At 41.6% G+C, this 21,276-nt stretch overlaps 3 protein-coding genes across 3 annotated transcripts; 1 reads left to right on the top strand and 2 right to left on the bottom strand.

The window, feature by feature from the left end:
• The first annotated feature begins 206 nt into the window (after positions 1-206).
• On the top strand, positions 207-2,551 carry LOC104228448 (pentatricopeptide repeat-containing protein At1g11290, chloroplastic-like). Its single transcript, XM_009780912.2, has one exon. It carries the CDS (start codon positions 275-277, stop codon positions 2,117-2,119), a length of 1,845 nt encoding a protein of 614 aa, XP_009779214.1. The 5' UTR covers positions 207-274; the 3' UTR covers positions 2,120-2,551.
• A 414-nt stretch (positions 2,552-2,965) lies between these two features.
• Positions 2,966-4,110, bottom strand: LOC104228446 (uncharacterized). The gene has a single exon (XM_009780910.2). The coding sequence runs from the start codon at positions 4,038-4,040 to the stop codon at positions 3,414-3,416; it is 627 nt and encodes a 208-aa protein (XP_009779212.1). The 5' UTR covers positions 4,041-4,110; the 3' UTR covers positions 2,966-3,413.
• Positions 4,111-5,493: 1,383 nt separating this feature from the next.
• LOC104228447 (uncharacterized) lies at positions 5,494-20,865 on the bottom strand. Its single transcript, XM_009780911.2, has 6 exons — positions 20,704-20,865; positions 20,423-20,584; positions 7,311-7,463; positions 7,041-7,216; positions 6,593-6,692; positions 5,494-5,863 (listed from the first exon to the last, which is right to left on the bottom strand). The coding sequence occupies exons 2-5, from the start codon at positions 20,555-20,557 to the stop codon at positions 6,602-6,604; spliced, it is 555 nt and encodes a 184-aa protein (XP_009779213.1). The 5' UTR covers positions 20,558-20,584; positions 20,704-20,865; the 3' UTR covers positions 5,494-5,863; positions 6,593-6,601.
• Positions 20,866-21,276: the final 411 nt, after the last annotated feature.

A 21,276-nucleotide genomic window follows, 5' to 3' on the forward strand; every position in this document is an offset into this window, starting at 1 on the left:
GAGGGGTCCTATTCCATTGTTAATTCATCCCAAAATCAATAAGAATTCTTCTTTTATTATTTCATAACATCCTCATATATAATGTGGATACTAATAGTTTAAGGGTTTTAAAGTAAAAAAAAACACTAATATGGTTATTATTTATAAATAGTAAGCAAAGTTGTACTTGGTATTTATGAAAATCTTTGATTTTTAGTTTACTCCAATCCGCTAAAGCTCCAAATTGAGAGCATAGTCCATATGTTTGTACAATTATGACAAATTTCTTCTTTTCATGTCAGCCAATTCGCTAAGGACACTACTCAGGAAGCTTGAGCCCCTCTTCACCCTACCATTTGACTTGCCTACTTCTGCCACTGTCAACCAATCATTCCTCCCCTTCAGCTACCTTTTGAATTCATGTCATTCCCTCGCAGCCCTGAAACGGTTACACGTTCTTGCTTTGACAACTGGTTACCTCGCCAACCTCCAAGTATGTACCAAGTTTGTATCTTTGGCTTGCTCTTTATCGTCCACAATGGACTATGCTCGGAAGCTGTTCGACGAAATGCCTCAAAGAGATGTGTTTGCTTGGAACACCGTAATTCGGGGATATTCCAATCTGGGTCCTTGTCAAGAAGCTATAATCCTTTACAAAGATATGCATTTACAGGGTTTTGTACCTGATAACTATACATTCCCTTTTGTGCTTCGATCTTGCTCGGTGCAGTCGGCTTTGAGAGAAGGTAGAGAAGTACATTGTAATATTATTAAACATGGATTTGAATCTGATGTGTTTGTACAGAGTTGTTTGATTACTCTGTACGCGCAGAGTGGGGAGACTTTGGATTCAGAGTTGGTGTTTGATCAAATGAGAGTGAGGAATATAGTTTCTTGGACTGCTATGATTGCAGGGTACGTGCAAAATGGAATTCCGGAGAAGGGATTAGGACATTTTCTCAAAATGGTCAATTCGGGTACTTTGCCTAATGCTATTACTTTGGTGAGTGTACTTCCCGCCTGTGCACGGTTGGAGAGTTTGGATATGGGAATGTTGATTCATGGCTATAGTATTAAGTTAGGAGTGGAAAAAGATGTTTCACTAGTTAACGCTTTGATTGCATTCTATGGAAAGTGTGGACTTGTTGACGTCGCGAGGTCTTTGTTTGATCAAATGAAGGAGCATAGTCTGGTTTCATGGAATACAATAATTGCTGCTTATGAGCAAAATGATGCCGGTTCTGCTACAATTAATCTATTTCAGAGAATGCTAAACGAAGGGGTAGAGTTTGATTATATTACATTGGTTACTGTTATTTCGGCTTGTGCCAGGTTGGGGGCACTTGGTACTGGAAAATGGGTTCATGAGCTTGTCAAAAGCAAATGTTTGGAATGCAATGTTGCAATCACAAATGCACTTATTGACATGTATGCGAAATGTGGTAGTATAGAATTGGCTAGAGATGTTTTTGACAGGTTGCCTTATAGAAGCGTGGTTTCCTGGACATCAATTATAGGAGCTTGTGCTTCTCATGGTCATGGGAAAGATGCTCTTGAGTTCTTTTCAAGGATGAAAGAAGAAGGAATACAACCTAATAGCTTCACCTTCACTGCTGTATTGACAGCTTGTCGACATTCAGGTCTTGTAGAGGAAGGGAGGAATCACTTTGAGAGCATGACAACAGAATACTCGATAATGCCAGGTGTGGAGCAATGTGCTTGTATGGTGGATCTTCTTGGACGAGCAGGTCAACTTCTTGAGGCTTATGAATTTGTAGAGAACATGCCTATTGAGCCTGATGCAGATGTTTGGGGAGCTTTGCTTGGTGCTTGCAAAATTCATGGCAATCTTGAGCTGGCAGAATCTGTAGCAGATCGACTACTTGATTTAAATCCCCAGACAGTTCCTTTCTACATACTCATGAAAAATATCTATGCTGAAGCTGGGAGGTGGGAGGAAGTAGCAAGATTGAAGTTTTTGTTAGAAGAAGTGGAAGCGGAAAAGATTCCTGGCAAGAGTTCAGTTGAGATAAATCAACGGATTCACACATTTTTGTCTGGGTCAAGGATTTCAAACTTCTCGACAGTTCCACTGCGTGAACATGGTGTTCAACTGAAGCATAAGCAAGCAGCATTTTAAGTTTCTTGTTGTTCTTTAAGCATAGAGTGGTATTATTATCTGTTACAGTCCATTGAAGAATGCTTTTGCGGCTTGGCCATCCTGGACTTGAACCAGAGACCTCGCTGATGAAGTAAATCATCGCACCTATGTCCAACCAATTATGAGATAATATATAGATTCCCTTTCAGGAAATAGCCATCCTTCTGAACGCAGCATAATTGTACTATGCGCTCCAACTATGCTTCTGAAGATTGGGCAAATTTGATGGTTATCCATGGAATATTAACTCGGGTGGGAAGAATGGAAAAGATTGTACTTCTGCTATTTCCATTTCTTGTAAACATGTGTTGGTCCACTATTCGTTGTATCAGCACGTATTTATCAATATTCCATGTATAGCCAAGTGTACTATTTCATTCTTTAAAATCAATTTTTATACTTAACTGCACGGTATACAGAAAGTTTCTTTTATTATCACCTCTTTTCTCTACTTTCTAAAAGTAATGAGAATAGATAATTTCAGGTTCTTCCTAACCATTTTCTTTATTTTATGGTCTGTCTGTAAATCTTATGTATTGATCATGTGCAATAACATGGCTGGAAAGTCATTATAAGCATATTATTTGGGCTTCTCCCGTCCTCCTAGCATGCTCCACCAACGGCACCCGGTGCACTAAGCTCATCTATGCGCGGGGTCCGGGTAAGGGCCGGACCACAAGGGTCATGCAATCTTAACTGTATTTCTGTAAAAGGCTGTTTTCATGACTCGAATCCGTGGCATCTTAATCACATGACAACAACTTTATCGGTTACGCCAAAGCTCCACCAAATTCTAAAATTGAAAAATAGAAAGACACCCAAAACTTAAAGCATTTGAATGTATTAGAGACTGGAAGTTGGCTAGTACAAGTGACTGAATTAAATGGAACATTCTGCATCAAGATAAAGGAAGATGTAACAAGGCTTTTCATGACTCGAATCCGTGGCATCTTAATCACATGACAACAACTTTATCGGTTACGCCAAAGCTCCACCAAATTCTAAAATTGAAAAATAGAAAGACACCCAAAACTTAAAGCATTTGAATGTATTAGAGACTGGAAGTTGGCTAGTACAAGTGACTGAATTAAATGGAACATTCTGCATCAAGATAAAGGAAGATGTAACAAGGCTTTACACAAATAAAATCAATCTCCAAATCCCAAATAGCCACCCAGTAGTGACTCAATAACATCATCATAACAAGTACTACACCTCACAAATGCATACACAAATACCCTCTTAAAATCTTCTTAATTTGTCCCCTTTGAATTTAACCTTCAAAATCAGTTTTAACCCACTGTCCATACTTGTTCTTAATCTTCTCATCCAACTCCTTAGCTTTCATTTCAGAAATCTTGGTTGCATTTGCCATTGACTCTTCTTGAACTTTAGCTATTCTCTGATTCCTCTTCCTTGACCATGCCTCTCTTTCTGCCTCTAAACCTTCATAATCTCTCACCCAACAACTCTGCACTGCACAAGTCAAAACCAAAACTCCCAATTGCATTACAAACATAGCCATTAAAACCCCACATTCCAATCTCACCAAAACTTTTGCTTCTCTAGGGTCTCTTGGCGATTTCAGTATCGAAAGACTCGATTTTTCTTTAGTGAACAAGGCTAAAATGCCGAGTAATTGGCCAATGCACGACGCCAAGAGAAGGGAGATGTGTGTTATGAAGCAACAATGAGTTAGCTGAGAGTAAAAACCAATGAAACAAGAAAGAAGTGAAATGGAAGAAACCATGAGAAAAGCCCAACCAAGTGAAGTTGGTGGTGTTTTGAGTACAACTATTGGAGCTACAGAAGCTGCAGAGAGAATGAAGAGAATGAAATTTAGAAAAGAAAGAAGTAGAATTGGAAAGGAACAAGAATGCCTAAGCTTTGAAGAAGCCATTTCTGAAAATGAATGGAATATTTGTTTTTTCTACTTGGATTGTGATAATATTTGGTGATGCAGGTAGAAATGTTTTAAGTTTCTATATATAGAGAATATGGCCGTTGAGGAAATATGTGGCATAGTGGAATTATAACATTTAACGGCTAAATTTGGACAGACCCCACATTTTCGTCTCGATTGATGTTTCAGAGTTAGAGTTCCCTCCTTTTGGTTTTGAAAGAGTGAGCATTTTGAGGTTTTGTAAACGTTAAAAAAGCCTTTTGATTTCTGTGGATTTCGTCGCTTTTAATGGTAAAAATAGTACGGTCTAGCCGAATAACCAGCATTTATTAAGTCAATAAAAAATAGCCACTATTTTGCTGGAAGAGAGACCGGTCCAGCATAATATACTAGAGTTCGGTGCACCTGTATATGAACTTCCAGCATATTATGCTGGAACTCCAACACGCGGAAAGTTCCAACATAATATACTGGAGATTCGAGCACTTGTGTATGAACTTCCAGCATATTATACTGGACCGATATACTTTGCTGGAACTCCAATATATTATGCTGGAACTCCATCATATTATGCTGGAGCTCCAGCATACTTATCTTGGAACTCCAGTATAATATGCTGGAGTTCAAGTATACTTATGCTGGAACTCCAGCATAATATACTGGCGTATTTTCTTTTAAACAGTATTTTCGCTCAAATTTATCTTTACATGAAAAGTGACTAAATTTCGATTACTTTTGAAACTGGACTATTTTTGAGCAACCCCTTGTAATTTGGCTATTTTTAAATTTCTCCCCTGAAGTTGATTAAAGGGCCCACAAGATGATTCAACCCTCGGAATTCAGATTAATTTACTCCCTCCGTCTTAAATAGTTTCTAAAATAGTTGTTTCAAATTATTTGTCAGTTTAAAAGTTCGACAAAATTAATTATTCTCATTTTACCCTTAATAATAATTATTCTCAAAGATAAAGATCGCATATAAATAGAATAAATATACAATAAAGATAGATTATGTCTTAAGACATAAATACGGGTAAAATAGTTAAAAAGTTCTTCTAATTTATGTTTCTTACGGCCGTGTAAAAGAAAAATATAACTGGTAATTTGAGATGGATGGTGTATTAGATGACTTGCTACAATTACTAAGGTACTGATAAACATGTTTATCATGATTAGGATTATCCCCTCAAGGACACAATCATTCTGATTTTAGAGACAAAAAGACATGAATGAATTTCAAATTTTGAACACAAAAATTGAAACTGTCTTGTATTGCTCTATCAATTATCTGCTCTTTTTGGCTTCAAATGTGAAGCTCTACACTAGGGTAAGAACTTACCTGCATTTGGTGTTTTTATTTACTAATTTTCTGTAAACACTGCAAAGAGAGTCTAGGAATTTTATAGTAAATTTTTTAATCATTGATTCATGTCAAGAAAATCCTCCACGATCCAAAAAAGCCATCATTTCAATTGAGGTTACTTTGAGCATTTTCCACATTGACTGAAGGCATCGTGTACCAAAACTGAATAATGAAAAACAAAATTTACTGATCCTGCTTTGTACATCAAAAACTGCGTAGAAGTGAAATTAAAGAACGCAGAAAATAATAATCTGCACAACAGGATTTGAGATGAGCTGGTATTTTCAACATGATCATCACTTCTCAAAGATATCAGCTCTTGGAACGCACACACTATGAAGTATGCCGTTGGCTATACAACCCACCATGGTTGACCACATATCCATTTTACGCACTGCTATACAACCCACCATTACGCGCTGCTCACTCCTATTTGTTCTTGTGTATGCTTAGTTTACTGCAATTCAGTGAGATACAGTATTGCGTAAATCAAACTTGAATAGATTGGGACAACAAACTCGAATACTCATCATTTTAAGTGTATAAATTAAGCACCCAATTGCTTTTCACAAGCCCATAGAAACAGTTGATGACTGCTACTGCTTGCAACTATGCTAGGGCAGTTACTAAATAGGCCTAAGAGGTTAAGAAAAGAAGCAACTTGGCTTGTTCCTCCTCCAGTTTCCGTTGGATCTTACTAATTGTAAAAGGGATCAGTTTGAAAAAAAGAAGAAGTAATTAGGTGAGAAATGGGATCACTAATTAAAGCTGAAACAACTTGAAAACCTAAAGGATCACCACTGTCTTAAAGAAACAGCGAGGAGTGGTTTTAGCATTACAAATTCTGAACAGAACATCCTAACAGTTAACCAAAGTCCAAAAGTAATTTCATTTAGCACTACCTCCTCCAAAAAAGCACAAAGCAAAAAAGGAAATCTGAAAAAGATGTTTCTACGAGTAAAAGCACATAAATGCAGCACGCTATCTGTGGAAACGAAATTTTCAATTAGCTAGAAGAAATTTGGGTGATAGAACATGATAATTTAATCAAAGGAAATACTATCAAATATCAACTAAGTAAGGTCTATAACAGAAATGACAAGTATAAACAGGTAACCGGGAAAACAGAAAGAGATTGGGGTGTGCCACTCCAAGATAAAGTAGACAGCATAAACAAGTAAGATACCAAGTATTCTTATTGGCTAAAAATGGCCTCCACTCTATCCAGTGATGCTTCTAATCGTCCAGAATTCATATTGAACAATGGTTCACCGGTTCCTACAGCCCTACAAATGGAAAATTCATTACCAGATAATCAATCACTAGATCATAATCGCACCATCAAGTTTCCGTCACTTTTAATTTAAAAGTACACTATCGACAGGCAATGGCCGAGCCGAAATTTTCATGGAGGGGAGTCAAAATATAAGGAAATAATCCCACAAAGAAGCCAAGGGGAGTCAATATATAGTATATATACAGAAAAAAGAATTTTTTACGTAGCTACACAGTGTAATTTTCTGACGAAGGGGTGTGATTTGACACCCCTTAAATACCTCCGCCACTGTTGACAGGGGTACAAAGCACAGTGATCTCTTACAATGAAAAAGGCATATCAAGACAAACAAACTTACCCAGTAATTTCAGGAAGAACATAGTCTGCTCTCCACCCGAAACGAAAATCCACACCGGGACATAATCCAAGTGACGTCTTATTCCGGATCCTGGAGACACCATCTCCACCCAAACAAGTCGTGAGCTTCCATTTCCAGCCTGTTGCATGCATCTGAAAATTATGGCCTATTCCTACCTGCAAAAACTCGATGTTAGAATCAATAAATATAGACAGATAACGGTTGCAAGCAGTAATAGATTAGTATGGGGGGAAGAACAAATAGCTAAACCTGAAGATTCAGAAATTTTGTTACTGGGATCTTTTTCGATAGAAGGCGCACTTCATGATGCAAAGGCTCACATATGAACTTCCATCGCCGTTCAGGGGCTAAAGGCTTTAAAACCAGTTTTGCAAGATATTCATTGCTTGGATTGTTATAAAACTGGTCAAGATTGTCTTCAAGTGGTCAGAACTTGTAAAAAAACTGAAAACACTAATACAGACACAACTTTATAATACCTTGAAAACACTACAGTTAACCACAGTGCTGATGCAGAAAATTCACATCTAACATTTACATTTGACAATTGCTATTTCACTTTTAGCATCCATCCTGAGGAAATGACTGGCAATAATTAGCATATTTGTCACTCAGTGACTATATTGTATTCCGTCGTTCCCATCTTAAGACACTATTTCACAACTGAGCACTAATATAGATGGTTGAACCCTTCACCTTCAACAAAGAGGTGAAGTGTTCGAGTCATCAAGCGGAGCAGTGAGAAAAAACATTGTTGGCCCTCTATCAAATAAAAAGAAACATATGCTTACTATATCCATGAGCGGACCCACATGGTGTCAAGCGGGGTCAGTTGAACCCGCTTCGCTAAAAAATTACACTGCGTATATTAGTAAATTACATTTGAAACAGCAAAAATACGTATAGAAATATAAATTTGAACCCACTTTAACCAAGTGCACTGTCTCTTGAGGTGGTAAAGGGGGTTCAAAATGTATGGAAGGTATTGCGTTCGAATCACACTTGTGGCGCCAGTGTCCAAATAATAGGCCCAGTGTAATCTCACAAGTAGGGTTTGAGGAGGGTAGTACGTACGCAAACCTTATCCCTACCTTCAAGAAGGCAGAGGTTATTTCCCAAAAGACCCTCGGCTTAGTAAAGATAAAAGGAAGGGTAACACCAATCACACCAATTATAAAACCGAAGCAAAAATACAGAGATACAAAACTAAAACTGAGTATTGTAATCAGAACGTCGAAACAAAAGCAACGACAAGTAATCACATAAATCAACAACCCAGTAGAATCCCACTAGTGGGGTCTGGGGAGGGTAGAATGTACGCAGACCTTACCCCTACCCCGAAGGGATAGAGAGGCTGTCTCCGGGAGACCCTCGGCTCAGAGACAATAGATCTGTAATCACAACAGAAACCAGAAAAATAATATCAGCATCGTAAATTATAACAAATAAATGGAAAGGCCAAAATGTGAAAGACAGCAACAACAACAATAAAAGATAAAAAAATAAAAATTGTGAAACACAACAAAAACCGCTAACAGTCTTAGACAAAACACTATCAGACTAGCCGGTGCAATGAGGAGAATCGCTCGACTACCCTCTAACCTACAACCCTAATGCTCGACCTCCACACCTTCCTATCAAAGGTCATGTCCTCGGAAATTTGAAGTTGCGTCATTTCCTGCCTGATCACCTCGCCCCAGTACTTCTTAGGCCGTCCTCTACCTCTACTCGTAACTGCCAGAACCAAACGCTCACACCTCCTAACCGGAGCATCTAGGCTCCTCCGCGCGTGCCCGAACCACTTAAGCCTCGCTTCACCATCTTGTCATCCACGGGGGTCACGCCCACCCTCTCCCGTATATCCTCATTCCTAATGTTATCCATTCGAGTGTGCCCGCACATCCATCTCAACATCCTCATTTCTGCTACTTACATCTTCTGAATATGTGAAATCTTGACTGGCCAACACTCAGCCCCATACAACATGGCTGGTCTAACCACCACTTTGTACAACTTACCTTTAAGTTTCAGTAGTACATTCTTGTCACACAAGACTCCAGACGCTAACCTCCATTTCATCCACACCACCCCAATACGGTGTATGACATCCCCGTCGATCTCCCCATCTCACTGGATAATAGACCCTAGGTAATTGAAACTCTCTCTTTTAGGGATGACTTGTGAGTCAAGCCTCACTTCCACATCCGTTTCCCCCGACACGTCGCTAAACTTACCCTCCAAATATTCCGTCTTGGTCCTACTCAACTTGAAATCTTTAGACTCCAGGTCCTGCCTCCATTCCTACAGTCTCTCGCTAACGCTGCCTCGCGTCTCATCAATCAGAACTATATCATCTGCGAACAACATACACCAAGGCACCTCCCCTTGAATATGGTGTGTCAGTGCATCCATCGACAGGGCAAATAAGAACGGGCTGAGCACAGATCCTTGGTGTAATCTCATAACCACCGGAAAAGGCTCTGAGTCACCTCCCATTGTCCTAACCCGAGTCTTAGATCCATCATACATATCTTTTATCGCCCTAATATAAGCTAATATAAGCTATTGGTACACCTTTCACCTCCAGGCATCTCCAAAGGACGTCCCTAGGGACCTTGTCATACGTCTTCTCTAGGTCAATAAACACCATGTGCAAATCCCTCTTCCTATCTCTGTACTGTTCCACCAACCTCCTAAAGTAATCACATAAATCAAGGAATACGAAAATAAATAATAATGCTAACTCATGTACTAAAGCTATTGTTACATGCTAGGATACCGCTAGGCGACCTATTCTAACCCTTTACCTTTATTCTCAACCTCCACACCTTCCTATTTATAGTCATGTCCTCAGTGAGCTGGTGCAACGCCATATCTTGCCTAATCACCTCTCCCAAATACTTTTTCGGTCTATCTCTACCTCTCCTTAGACCCTCCAGGGCCAACTGCTCACACCTCACTGGTGCATCCGCGTCTCTCCTCTTCACATTTCTGAACCATCTAAGTCTCGCCTCTCGCATCTTGTCCTCCACAAGGGTCACACCCACATTATCCGGAATAACTTCATTTCTAATTCTATCCAGTCTGGTATGCCCGTACATCCATTTCAACATTCACATTTCAGCCACCTTCATCTTTTGGACATGAGAGTTCTTGACTGGCCAACACTCAGCCCCATATAACATAGTCAGTCTGACCACTGCTTTATAAAACTTACCTTTAAGTTTAGGTGGCACATTCTTATCACACAAAACACCTAAAGCGAGCCTCCATTTCATCCATCTCGCCCCAATACGATGTGTAACATCCTCGTCGATCTCTTCATCCAAAATCATGAAAATCAAACATAACATAAAGACATAGCTATAAATTCATTAAACAAATGTTTAAGGAGTAAGGAACCCCACTTTAAGGTGTAAAGAGATATTCACATTTGAAACTATATGCCAAAAGACATTCAAATACAACAAATAAGTGAACTTTCACTCCACCTAAATGCATCCATCTTTATTATTCATTTTCTTGAAAAAAGAAAAGCACATGATAATTAACTCTATCTCTTTTAACAGAAAACTAACAAAAGCATCAGCAAATAAACACTATTGCATACGGTCAAAATCAAGAAGTCCGATTTCGAAGCCTTAAATTGGGTTATGAGTCCAAGTCCGGGTGACTCGAGGTAGAGGTCGGACCCGGTCGGAGGACATGCACCTCGGAGAAGCAGATCGAAGACCTGGCGCATCGAGGGGAGTACATTCTCGGGGGCAATCAAGAAAGAGCGGGAATTTCTCAAGGACACGTGGATCAGGGCATAAATTAAAGGATACGATCTGTACGATATGGTACAAGTCCGTACTAGGTTGTTATACACTTGTACCAATAGAATTCTTTACCTCAATTAGGAATGTACTATATTGGGGTTTTCTCCTCCTATATAAAGGGGACCCCAATCATTTTTATCTCACATTATTCACTGCAACAGAATATTCTACTATGTTTCTCTTGTTTAACGTGGAAACAGCCTCTCTACCTGCATTAGGTAGGGGTAAGGTCTGCGTACAGACTACCCTCCCCAGACCCCGCATAATGGGATCAAACTGGGTTTGTTGTTGTTGTTTCTCTTGTTTAACGTGCTCAACAAGTGTTCTTCAGCTTTATTGCTTTTTACTTTATTGTTCATACTCCATTGTTCTTAGAGGTCCTCATTGTTATAGCAACACTGGTTTGGTTCATCAATTCTTCTTATTTAAACTTAATATTATTTGTATATTCACTAGTATTAGAATAAATCACATATCTTTAAAATCACAAATTACATTTAATTGTTACCCCCATTTTTCGAGGTAAACAGTTTGGCGCCCACCGTGGGGCTAAAGATAATAGTGATTGTTTTAGTGCTAGTTTTCTGATAACGCACGTTATTCTTTAAACTTTTTCTTGTCAAAGATTCTTTGATTTCAGGCTTAAACATGTGTAGCACACAGAATGCGCCTATTCACGAGGACGAAGGTCTTGGAGAAAACAGCGGTATAGGTTCAGTATACCACCCATAAACCCTGAGGGAGTGCCAAACGTGGAGCCAGTTGATATCAGTTCGCACAACGCTTTAAACACGGACGCAGGCACATACCCTGCAAGGAACCCACATAGGGAAACCTGAGCTGGAGGCCAGGAAACACGAGGGATGGAAGAAGGAGGAGTCAGCCTCCTAGTGATATTCGAGATGTTGCAGGCTCAGCAAGTCGCCATCGCTCAGCTTCAGAGTTAGAACAGAACTCCTAACACCGCCGAACCAGTAAATGCCCGGCACGAGCCAACGCTAGAAAGGCCCAACGAAAGCGGCTCGGGGACTAACCCCACAATCATAAAAATGCTCGAAGAACTGACTAAAAGAATCGAGTCGGGAGAAAAGAAGATAGAAGACAACGATAAAAAAGTGGAAACTTATAACTCCCGGGTAGACCAAATACCGGGAGCACCTCTAGTTTTGAAAGGTCTAGATGCTAAGAAATTCATACAAAAACCGTTCCCCCCAAGTGCGGCTCCGATGCCCATTCCCAAGAAATTTCGCATGCCCGATATACCAAAATACAACGGAACAACTAACCCTAACAAACATATTACTTCATACACTAATGACAATGAAATCGAGTCAGTATTATGGAAAAAGTTTGGGGAAACACTATCAAAAGGAGCTATGATATGGTATCACAACTTAGCTCCTAACTCAATAGATTCATTTGCTATGTTGGCGGACGCCTTCGTGAAAGCACATGCTTGGGCTATAAAGGTGGCCACAAGAAAATCGGACGTCTTCAAAATAAAGCAAAAGGATGACGAGATGCTACGGGAGTTCGTGTCCCGATTTCAGATGAAAAGAATGGAATTACCACCGGTCTCCGATGACTGGGTAGTTCAGGCCTTTATGCAAGGATTGAACGAAAGAAGCTCGATTGCATCTCGACAACTGAAGCGGAACTTGATTGAATATCCCACTGTGACATGGTCGGATGTGCACAATCGTTATCAGTCAAAAATTAGGGTCGAGGACGACCAGTTGGGAGCCCCCTCGGGCTCAGTTCATTCTAACAGATTTGCAGCCAAGCCCCCGAGGGACTCAGACCGGGGATCAAGATTCAACAAGGAAAGATATCAACTGTACGTCGAAGATAGAAGGAACATTTCAAGGCGTAATACACCTCGGAATGATCGAAGAATAGATCGAGGCCAAAATGCCCGAGGGCTCATAAGCAAAACCGGGTTCGACAGGCGCTCGGGATCGATGGAGGCACCCAAATTGTCAGAATACAACTTCAGTGTCGATGCCTCGGGTATCGTCTCAGCCATTGGCAAAGTTAAAGATACTAAATGGCCCAAGCCCATACAGATCGACCCTTCTCAGAGGAATCCAAACTTAATATGTAAGTATCATGGTACTCACGGGCATAGGACGGAGGATTACAGGCAGCTTAGGGAGGAGGTAGCCCGGTTGTTCAACGAAGGGCATCTTCGTGAATTTCTCAGTGACCGAGCTAAGAACCATTTCCAAGAGAGAGATGCAAACAGGAAGAATGAACCTGAAGAACCTCAACAGGTCATTCACATGATCATCGGTGGAGTCGACGTCTCGCAGGGACCCATATTCAAACGTGCCAAAGTATCCATCCCGAAAGAGAAATGGACTCGGAGCTATGTGCCAAAGGACGCCCTATTGTCATGTGACGAGGAAGCAGAGGACGTATCCCAGCCTCACAACGACGCCCTGATAATCTCTATCCTTTTAAATAAAGTTCAATTAAACGTGTTTTAGTGGATCCAGGTAGCTCAGTGAACATAATCAGATCGAGGGTCGTGAAATAACTCGGCCTGCAAAATCGGATTGTACCTGCATCCCGGGTGCTGAATAATTTCAACATGGCAAGTGAAACAACAAAGGGAGAAATTATTTTGCCAGTAAACGTAGCCGGGACCATACAAGACACCAGGTTCCATGTCATCGAAGACGACATGAGGTATAACGCACTCATCGGAAGGCCATGGATACACAACATGAGGACAGTGTCGTCGACCCTCCATCAGATGATGAAGTTCTCGACAAAGAAAGGAGTGAAAATAGTCCGCAGAGAACAGCATGCTGCAAAAGAGATGTTTGCAATCGAGGAAGCGGTGCTGATGCCGGAACCCCTGACCTCGGAGAAGTCGAGCCTCAAAGATAAAACAAGTGGCTAAGTAGCAATCACAGCTCCAAGTCTAGACGGAAGCAAGATAAACAGGTAACCGAAGGCGAAGAAAGGAACTCCTTAAGCTCCTCGAACCTCCGTTGTCCCCGAGAAGCCCGATGCTACCAAGTCAACCGCTCAAAAAAAAGGTATACCTAGGAACGGGATTAACCCCCGAACTTAGGAAAAAACTCATTTAGTTTATTATTGATGATATAGATTGCATTGCCTGGCCCCGTTTAGATATGACAGGGATTCAGCCTTAAATCACCACACATAGACTGAGCAACAGTCCCAGGTTCAAACCAGTAAAACAAAAAGGGAGGCCCCCAGTTAGAAAAAATTCGTATCGACATCTAGTCAACAAAATGTACGAAGAACAGATAGGTAAAATAACAAAAGCCTATATTGATGATATGACTGGTTAGGTCCCTGTGCGCAAAGGACCATTTTTTATTCATTTGCAGGAAATAGTCAACATTTCGGGGCGAAGCGGCACAAAGCTCAAACGTGCCTTCAGAGTTGGCAGTAGTGAATTTCTCGGCCTCATGGTGTCAAATCAAGGCATTAAGAATCATTCCCGACCGGGTCAAGGCTCTCGAAAATACCATGATCACGGATAGCAAGGTGTCGGAGTCATTGATAAATGGATCTTACAAGCTCAGCACGATAGGAGCTTTAAAAGGCTCGCGATCTCGAAGACACCCCTTTTTAGACGAAGGTCATAGGCTTTAAAGCATGCGTTGCACTCTTTTTTCCTTGGCTCGAATTTTGTCCCAAATGGGTTTTACCGGCAAGGTTTTTAACGAGGCAACACCTATATGCTACCTAAGGAACATTCAAGAAGTATTCGAGGCTTCTTTTCGATCAACCTCGAATACTGCGGGGCATCACCCTCGGAGGTCACATTTTTTAGAAAGATACTTCATGCCTAAGGAGGGCCTCGATAGGAGAACTTTGTAATGGGCCAAACGGTCGAATGAACCGTGTCCATATAGAATAGTCGAGCCCCGACGGCAAAACATGTACGCATGTATCAACTGTTTAACAAAGCATTCTAGTTATATCAAAACCACTTTGTATCTCATACGAGCTCTACACTTACAATCCTACGGGAAGCGGCTCAAGGGCCAAAGCACCCCGAAATACCAGGGGATTGTCATTAACGGTCAATACATCCGAGTCATCAAAAATTCGGACTCATAAGACCTCAAAGAGGCACCCCTTCGAAACAAAGGCCAAGGCCAATATCCTCGGGGACTAACTTTTTGAACAAGTTCGGAAAGTTATCGGGAAACAAGTCCAAGTGACGTACCCGAAGGCTACGGCCATATAAAAGACTACGGTCATATAAAGGCTACGGCCAAAATAACGCGGCTCGCAGACGTCTGACTTCCGCTATAAATTAAAGGCCTTCAACTATTAAAAAACCGGTTAAATCAGGCTACCCTCGACAAAAGCAGAATATGAAGGGCTTCGATAAATTCAGACCCCGAAAAATCTAAGGGCTCCGATAAATTAGCCCTCGAATGATCTAAAGGTTTTGATAACACCAGCCTTCGGAAAAACCTTTAGAGGTATTCGATTATGCTTACGCAAACGAAATGACTAATAAGATCCCGATACGTGGAGCCTTCGAGAAACCTAACGGGTACAAAAACACATGCTAAGGCATAAACTAAAATTTCACTAAGTCTTTTAGCCGAAATGAGGAAAAAATTACAAAGCCATTCTAGAGGCCGAAACGACCCAATATAAAGAGGCTAAGGGCCAATTTTAAAAGAGTTTAAGGGCCAGTTTAAAAGAGCCTAAGGGCCGATATATAAGAGCCCAAGGGCCAACATCGAAAGGCTTAAGAGCAAAAACTTATAGTTCGAGACTTCGCTCTTACTTCGATCCGAACTCAAGGTTCACAATATCCCGAGTTTACATCGGATTGATTTAAACTTAGCTCGAAAATTATTAAATCTATCGATAAAGATCTAAGGGTTTGGTAACACCCCGAACCCTAAACCAATCCTCGGATTAATTATTCAAACGAAGTCTTCCATAAATAAAGACAATGTTAAATCCAGCACAAACCAAAGACAAGATAAAAGTTCCCCTCGTATTTCCAAAAGATGATTACAGGAAATATTTATACAAGGAGGTCTTACAAGGAAACAAAATAAAGTGACCTAAAACTACTTCGGGGTCACATCCTTAGCAGCCACATCTTCAGGAGTCGCATCTTCAAAAGCCTCACCCTCGGGGACTTCATCCCCGTCTCCTTCACTCTCAGAGACACCGGTTGAATCATCCTCATCGAAAAGCAGAACGGTCGCCTTTTCTTCCAAAATCTTCTCTGCTTCAATATCGGCCGAAAGATCGAAGCCGCGGGCATGTATCTCCTCGAGGGTCATCCTCCGCGATTGTCGCTTAGCATGGTCAAGGGCACTTGATAACTTAACCTCCGCCGTAGAAGAGATCTCCCTTGCTCGAGCATTAGCTGCTTCGGTATCGACTCGATACGAAGCCATACTTGCCGCAACATCAGATTTAGCCTTGACCAGCGTAGCAACAGATTGGCTTTAAGCTCCTTGATCTCGAGGCCCCAAGCTTGGCTCTCCTCCTTCACCTCGAAGCTGGCGTTCGAGCGAAGCTAACTGCTCTCTTAGAGTTTCCTTCTCAGAGGCGAGATTGTCCATACCTTGCCTCAACCCCAAGGTCTTGTTTTCTATCATCTTAAGCTCCTCCCGAAGCTGCGCCTCCAAGTCGGCCTTTTGCTGAAACTGCGAAATTAAAAATGTCAGTCGCTAAAACAGGTAGGTACGTAATAGACCTTCGAGAGTTGTGTTACCTTCTCCACATACTCGGCTCGACCTTGGCATGCCCGCGACAACTCAACTCGAAGATCGTGGATCTCCATCTCTTTCTTAGCATAAAGGGCTTTGACGACGTCCCTCTCCTCCAAAGTCTTCTTAAGCTCAGCCTCGCATCGAGCAAGATCAGCTTAGGACTTGGAAAATGCCCTCTTATGGAGCACCACAGCCTTCACGAAAAAGGAGGGAAGATGGGTTCAGAACAGCTAAAACAAAGTCGCAGGCATAAAAAACAGAAAACTCACTTGTTTAAAGAGACTACGAGCCTCATCAAAAACAAAAGAGGCATCGGGGTCGAGACCATCGTCAAGCCCTGCGAGACATTCTCGAAAGATATCATGCCCTTCGTGGCTTGCTTCCACTTCAGAAGACCTCATATTGTGGGCATCTCGGATTTGTCCCTCGGAGAACTCGGGACCAGGAGGCGAATCATCCACATTGATCACACCAAGTGATCCAATCAGAGAATTTTCTCTTATCTGAAGAGGCTCGGGGTCAGGTCGTTCGCCCTCGCCCTCCAAATGATCTCCGAGGCGAGGTGCTTTCTTTCTAGATGATGGTTCGGGGACTTTGTTCGAACTCCCCTCGGAATTTTTTTCGGCTCTGGATTGAGCCACATCAACCACCACCGGCTCGATGGGCGTCGGAGCATCGACATTTTTTCTTTTTTCATGGGTTACCAGCAGGCAGTCATCATCTTCTTCTTCCTCCTGCTCTCGAAGACGTTGGGTCGTTTCTGGAGATAAGGTCGTTGTATCGGCCTTAGGCCTTTGAGCCACGCTCTTCTTTGGCTTCGGAACCTCCACTTCATTAGCCGGGGCCGGCCGCAACTCAACGGCGTCTCCAAGACCTACATGAAACCAAGGTCAGTATTCCGTGGCAGAAGCACAAGAATACAAACAAGCAAGCTCACCATGGTTTTTGGCCTCCCATTGACCCTTGGCCAGATCTCGCCAGCAACGCTCCGAGTAAAAGGAGGCGGAGGCCAGCTTTCGGACCCAGCCCTCGAGGTCCGGGACCCCACCAGGAAACCAAGCAGCAGCTGCACCATCGTAAAGGGGTTAGATCGATGAAAAATATAAAGCCAGGGGAAAGAAAAGTATAAACGTGTTGCGTACTCACATTTCATATTCCACTCCTCGGGGAACGACATCCAATCGGCAGGAATTAGATCGGAGGTCCTGACTCGGACAAACCGGCTCATACACCCACGACTTTTGTCCTCATCGATACTAGCAAACAGGGATTTTAAGGATCGGAGTTACAATTTTATCAAACCCCCACGATAAAGTCGGGGACTGTACAGTCTGATCAGATGATCGAGGGTAAAGGACATCCCCTCGATTTGGCTCGAAAAAAACCTGATTAAGTAAACAATTCGTCAGAATGAGGGGTAGATCAGGCCGAGCGTCACTCGGTATCGTTAGCAAAAGTCAAGAATAACTGCATCTATCGGACCCTGAGCCGGAATTGCAGGGCCCAACGTAAATGGGTAGGTGTATACGCTCAGCTCAGGTACCCCGCTTTATACGTGGTGATGTCCTCCTCGGAGGAAGGAATCACTATTCCTTTATTGTCCCATTTACAATCTTCCTTTACTTGCTTGAGCTCGGCCTTGGTCACCAGACAAACATATCGAGACATGGGCTCGCATCGGCCTGGTGTCGAAATAGGTTTCTCGATTTTAAAATCGGATGTTATTTCACATGGCGGAGGAATACATTCCTCGATACTAGGGGCAACTACTGGTTTACCCTTGGCCGATTGAGAAGATGATGAAGCTTTTTCCTTTTAGGAAACCGGTTTGGAGGTTTTAGCCATCGCAATACAGAAGATCTAAGAAAGTAAAGAGTGTTGATAGTGAAGAGAAGGGAGAGCTCAAGAAGATTGAAAAAAGGATAATGAGACTTTGAAAACAATACGGGAATAAAGTTTGTAAGGTTGTGGAATTTGTCTATTTATAAAGGTCACTTAAGCGTGCCGAGGAAGCCAAAAGGCCGACCGTCAGCCGCCTCCAATTAATGACTTTGGGAATCGCACAAAAAATAACTTTTCAATCGCTTCAACCGCTGACATTGCGATATTGGCGTCAGGACTAGGACATCAAGGATTAATTCGTCAAAAATCATAAGGGCCGCTCGAGTTCAAGAAAATTCTCACTCGAGGCCTATCTATGAAGCCTAAGGGCTAACTTTATTTCGAGTTCGAGCAAGTACTCACTCGACTGCTAAGCCCAAAGGCTGCCCGAGTTCGAGAAAATTCTCACTCGGGGACTACCTATGAAGCCTAAGGGCTAACTTTATTTCGAGTTTGAGCAAGTACTCACTCAACTACTAAGCCCAAGGGCTACCCGAGTTCGAAAAAATTCTCACTCGGGGACTATCTACGAAGCCTAAAGAGCTAACTTTATTTCAAATTCGAGACCTTGCTCTCACTAAAATCGGACTCAGGAGTCTCGGTATCCCGAGCTTGCATCAAATCAATTTAAGCTTAGCTCAAGGATTAACAAAGAACCTTAAGAGGTATTATATCGGTCGATCAAAAACCTAAGGGTTTATTATGTTTCGGGTCCAGTATTCGGACTAATCATTAGAGTCATACACTCGGATTTTTCACAAACGAAGGCAGAATGGAATTCAACACGAATGGAAGATGAAATAGAGTAATTCCTTATATTGACAAAAGATATTTACAAAGCCCACGAGGGGCCCTTACACAGAAACAAAGAAGCAAAAACAAAAAGCCAAGAACCTAATCTACTTTTGGGGGCATATCCTTGAGAGCGGCATCTTCGAGAACCTCTTCCTCGGGGACTCCATCTCGATCTTTAGAGAAAATTGCGGCCTGGTGAAAAACTTGGCGAGTGTGGGTCTTATCAGCACAACTATTTTGAAACCACTTCTTGAGACATTGTACTGGTATGGGATGCAAAAGTTAGTAGATGATAGTGCCACCTCACTCCATGGAAAGCAAAAGGAATGGAGCGCCACACTAGATTGAAGTTAAGAGAGATGAGCAGCAGTGTAAAGTTCGCATATCTTCCGGTGCGAGAAGAATTCGGTGCCCTTCTCCCGTTGTCTCGAGCCAACAACAACAACAACAACCCAGTATAATCCCATTTAGTAGGGTAAAGCTTTAAAAAAGGAAGTCTTGGCGTAATTGGTAAAATTGTTGCCATGAGACCTTGTGGTCACAAATTTAAACCATAAAAATAGGTGATTATTAGAAGAGATGGAGAAGGGAAATGGCTAAAAGTTGATGAAGAAGGAATGAGTGTAGTCTTTGTTCATCCAAGTAACACCCCTATTTATAGAAAGCCAGTGACGTTTCGGCGGCACCAGTGGCCGACCAATGCTTTTGGGGAAATGGACCGGCGGGATGTTCAATGCTTTTGGGGATATGGACCGGTGGGACGTTTCAATCACTTCAAGTGCCTACGTCACGAGCATGACATCATCGCGAGAGGCTCGGGAAAATCGAGGTTCAAATCGTTTCTTATCATTTCATTCTAAGAAACGCGAGGACTATCTGTATACGGTCAAAATCAAGAAGTCCGATTTCAAAGCCTTAAATTGGACTATGAGTCCAAGTCCGGGTGACTCGAGGTAGAGGTCGGACCTGGTCGGAGGACACGCACCTCGGAGAAGTAGAGCATCGAGGGCAGTACATTCTCGAGGGCAATCAAGAAAGAGCCGGAATTTCTCAAGAACACGTGGATCAGGGCATAAATTAAAGGAATTAGGAATGATTAAAAAAAATGGTATGGAAAAGAAATGAGCACCTCCAAGTTAACGCCAACCCGAAAACCCTCAATTTCTTTTCTAAATTTGAGAAAAAGCTCTGAAGGCACCAAATTTACTTTGTAAAGGTCTTCCCATGATGTCGGTTCTTCTCTACTTGGGCCACTCTCCTCCATTTTCACACCCAAAACATCAAATTCAAGCTGCAATATGCCAAAAACATAGTCAAAATCAAAACTTTACAAATTTAAATTCATAATTTTTGTGCAGATTTCAGTGTTAGGAGAAAATGAATATACGAGAAAACCCAGCAACTTCATACCTTTAACTGGATTGGAATTTTGAAGTTGTAATTTTTAAGGGATGAAGATAATTGCTTCAAAGAGAGAAGTGACACTAGCAGCTTCGTGTTTTGGCTCCGGTAACACGATACTGTAAATTTTGCACAAAAGACCAAAATAATAAAAAGGGGACATATTAGCAAAAAGGTGTGCTTTTCCTAAAACGCCAAATATATGTACATCCCATTCAACTCAGCCCTATTTTTATTTTGGTACTTTATCTCAACATTATCCAATTTATTCCTTCAACTCTATTTTTTATATTTTACTTTAACACAAAAGTTAAAACCAGTACAAAAAATATACCGCATGTGTATACACAAATCTGAGGTATAATAAATATCCAATTAAATATTGCCACCTAATTTTTTCATCCATATAAGACGAGTCAATACTAAAATACCCGAACCCGACCGTATTTTTTTCATCCACTGTTACCCCATCTTCATTTTCAAAGTTCCAAAGCTTTCATCTGCCGATTTCATACCTGGCTCATCCAGAAAATTTCAAACTTTTGCAATTTATTGTTCATTTATTAATTCTGTTTTTTTTTG

The sequence above is a fragment of the Nicotiana sylvestris genome, chromosome 7, assembly GCF_000393655.2.
Source record: "Nicotiana sylvestris chromosome 7, ASM39365v2, whole genome shotgun sequence".
In the NCBI taxonomy this organism is placed as follows: domain Eukaryota; kingdom Viridiplantae; phylum Streptophyta; class Magnoliopsida; order Solanales; family Solanaceae; genus Nicotiana; species Nicotiana sylvestris.

What these genes read in the sequence shown, in the direction of transcription:
- LOC104228448 (XM_009780912.2), top strand. Translation starts at nt 275, where the DNA reads ATGTCAGCCAATTCGCTAAGGACACTACTCAGGAAGCTTGAGCCCCTC.
- LOC104228446 (XM_009780910.2), bottom strand. Translation starts at nt 4,040, where the DNA reads ATGGCTTCTTCAAAGCTTAGGCATTCTTGTTCCTTTCCAATTCTACTT.
- LOC104228447 (XM_009780911.2), bottom strand. Translation starts at nt 20,557, where the DNA reads ATGGAGGAGAGTGGCCCAAGTAGAGAAGAACCGACATCATGGGAAGAC. An exon ending in CAAAATTTCTGAATCTTCAG is followed by an intron (nt 7,217 to 7,310) that starts GTTTAGCTATTT and finishes GAGTTTTTGCAG; the next exon opens with GTAGGAATAGGCCATAATTT. An exon ending in GTTCTTCCTGAAATTACTGG is followed by an intron (nt 6,693 to 7,040) that starts GTAAGTTTGTTT and finishes TTCCATTTGTAG; the next exon opens with GGCTGTAGGAACCGGTGAAC.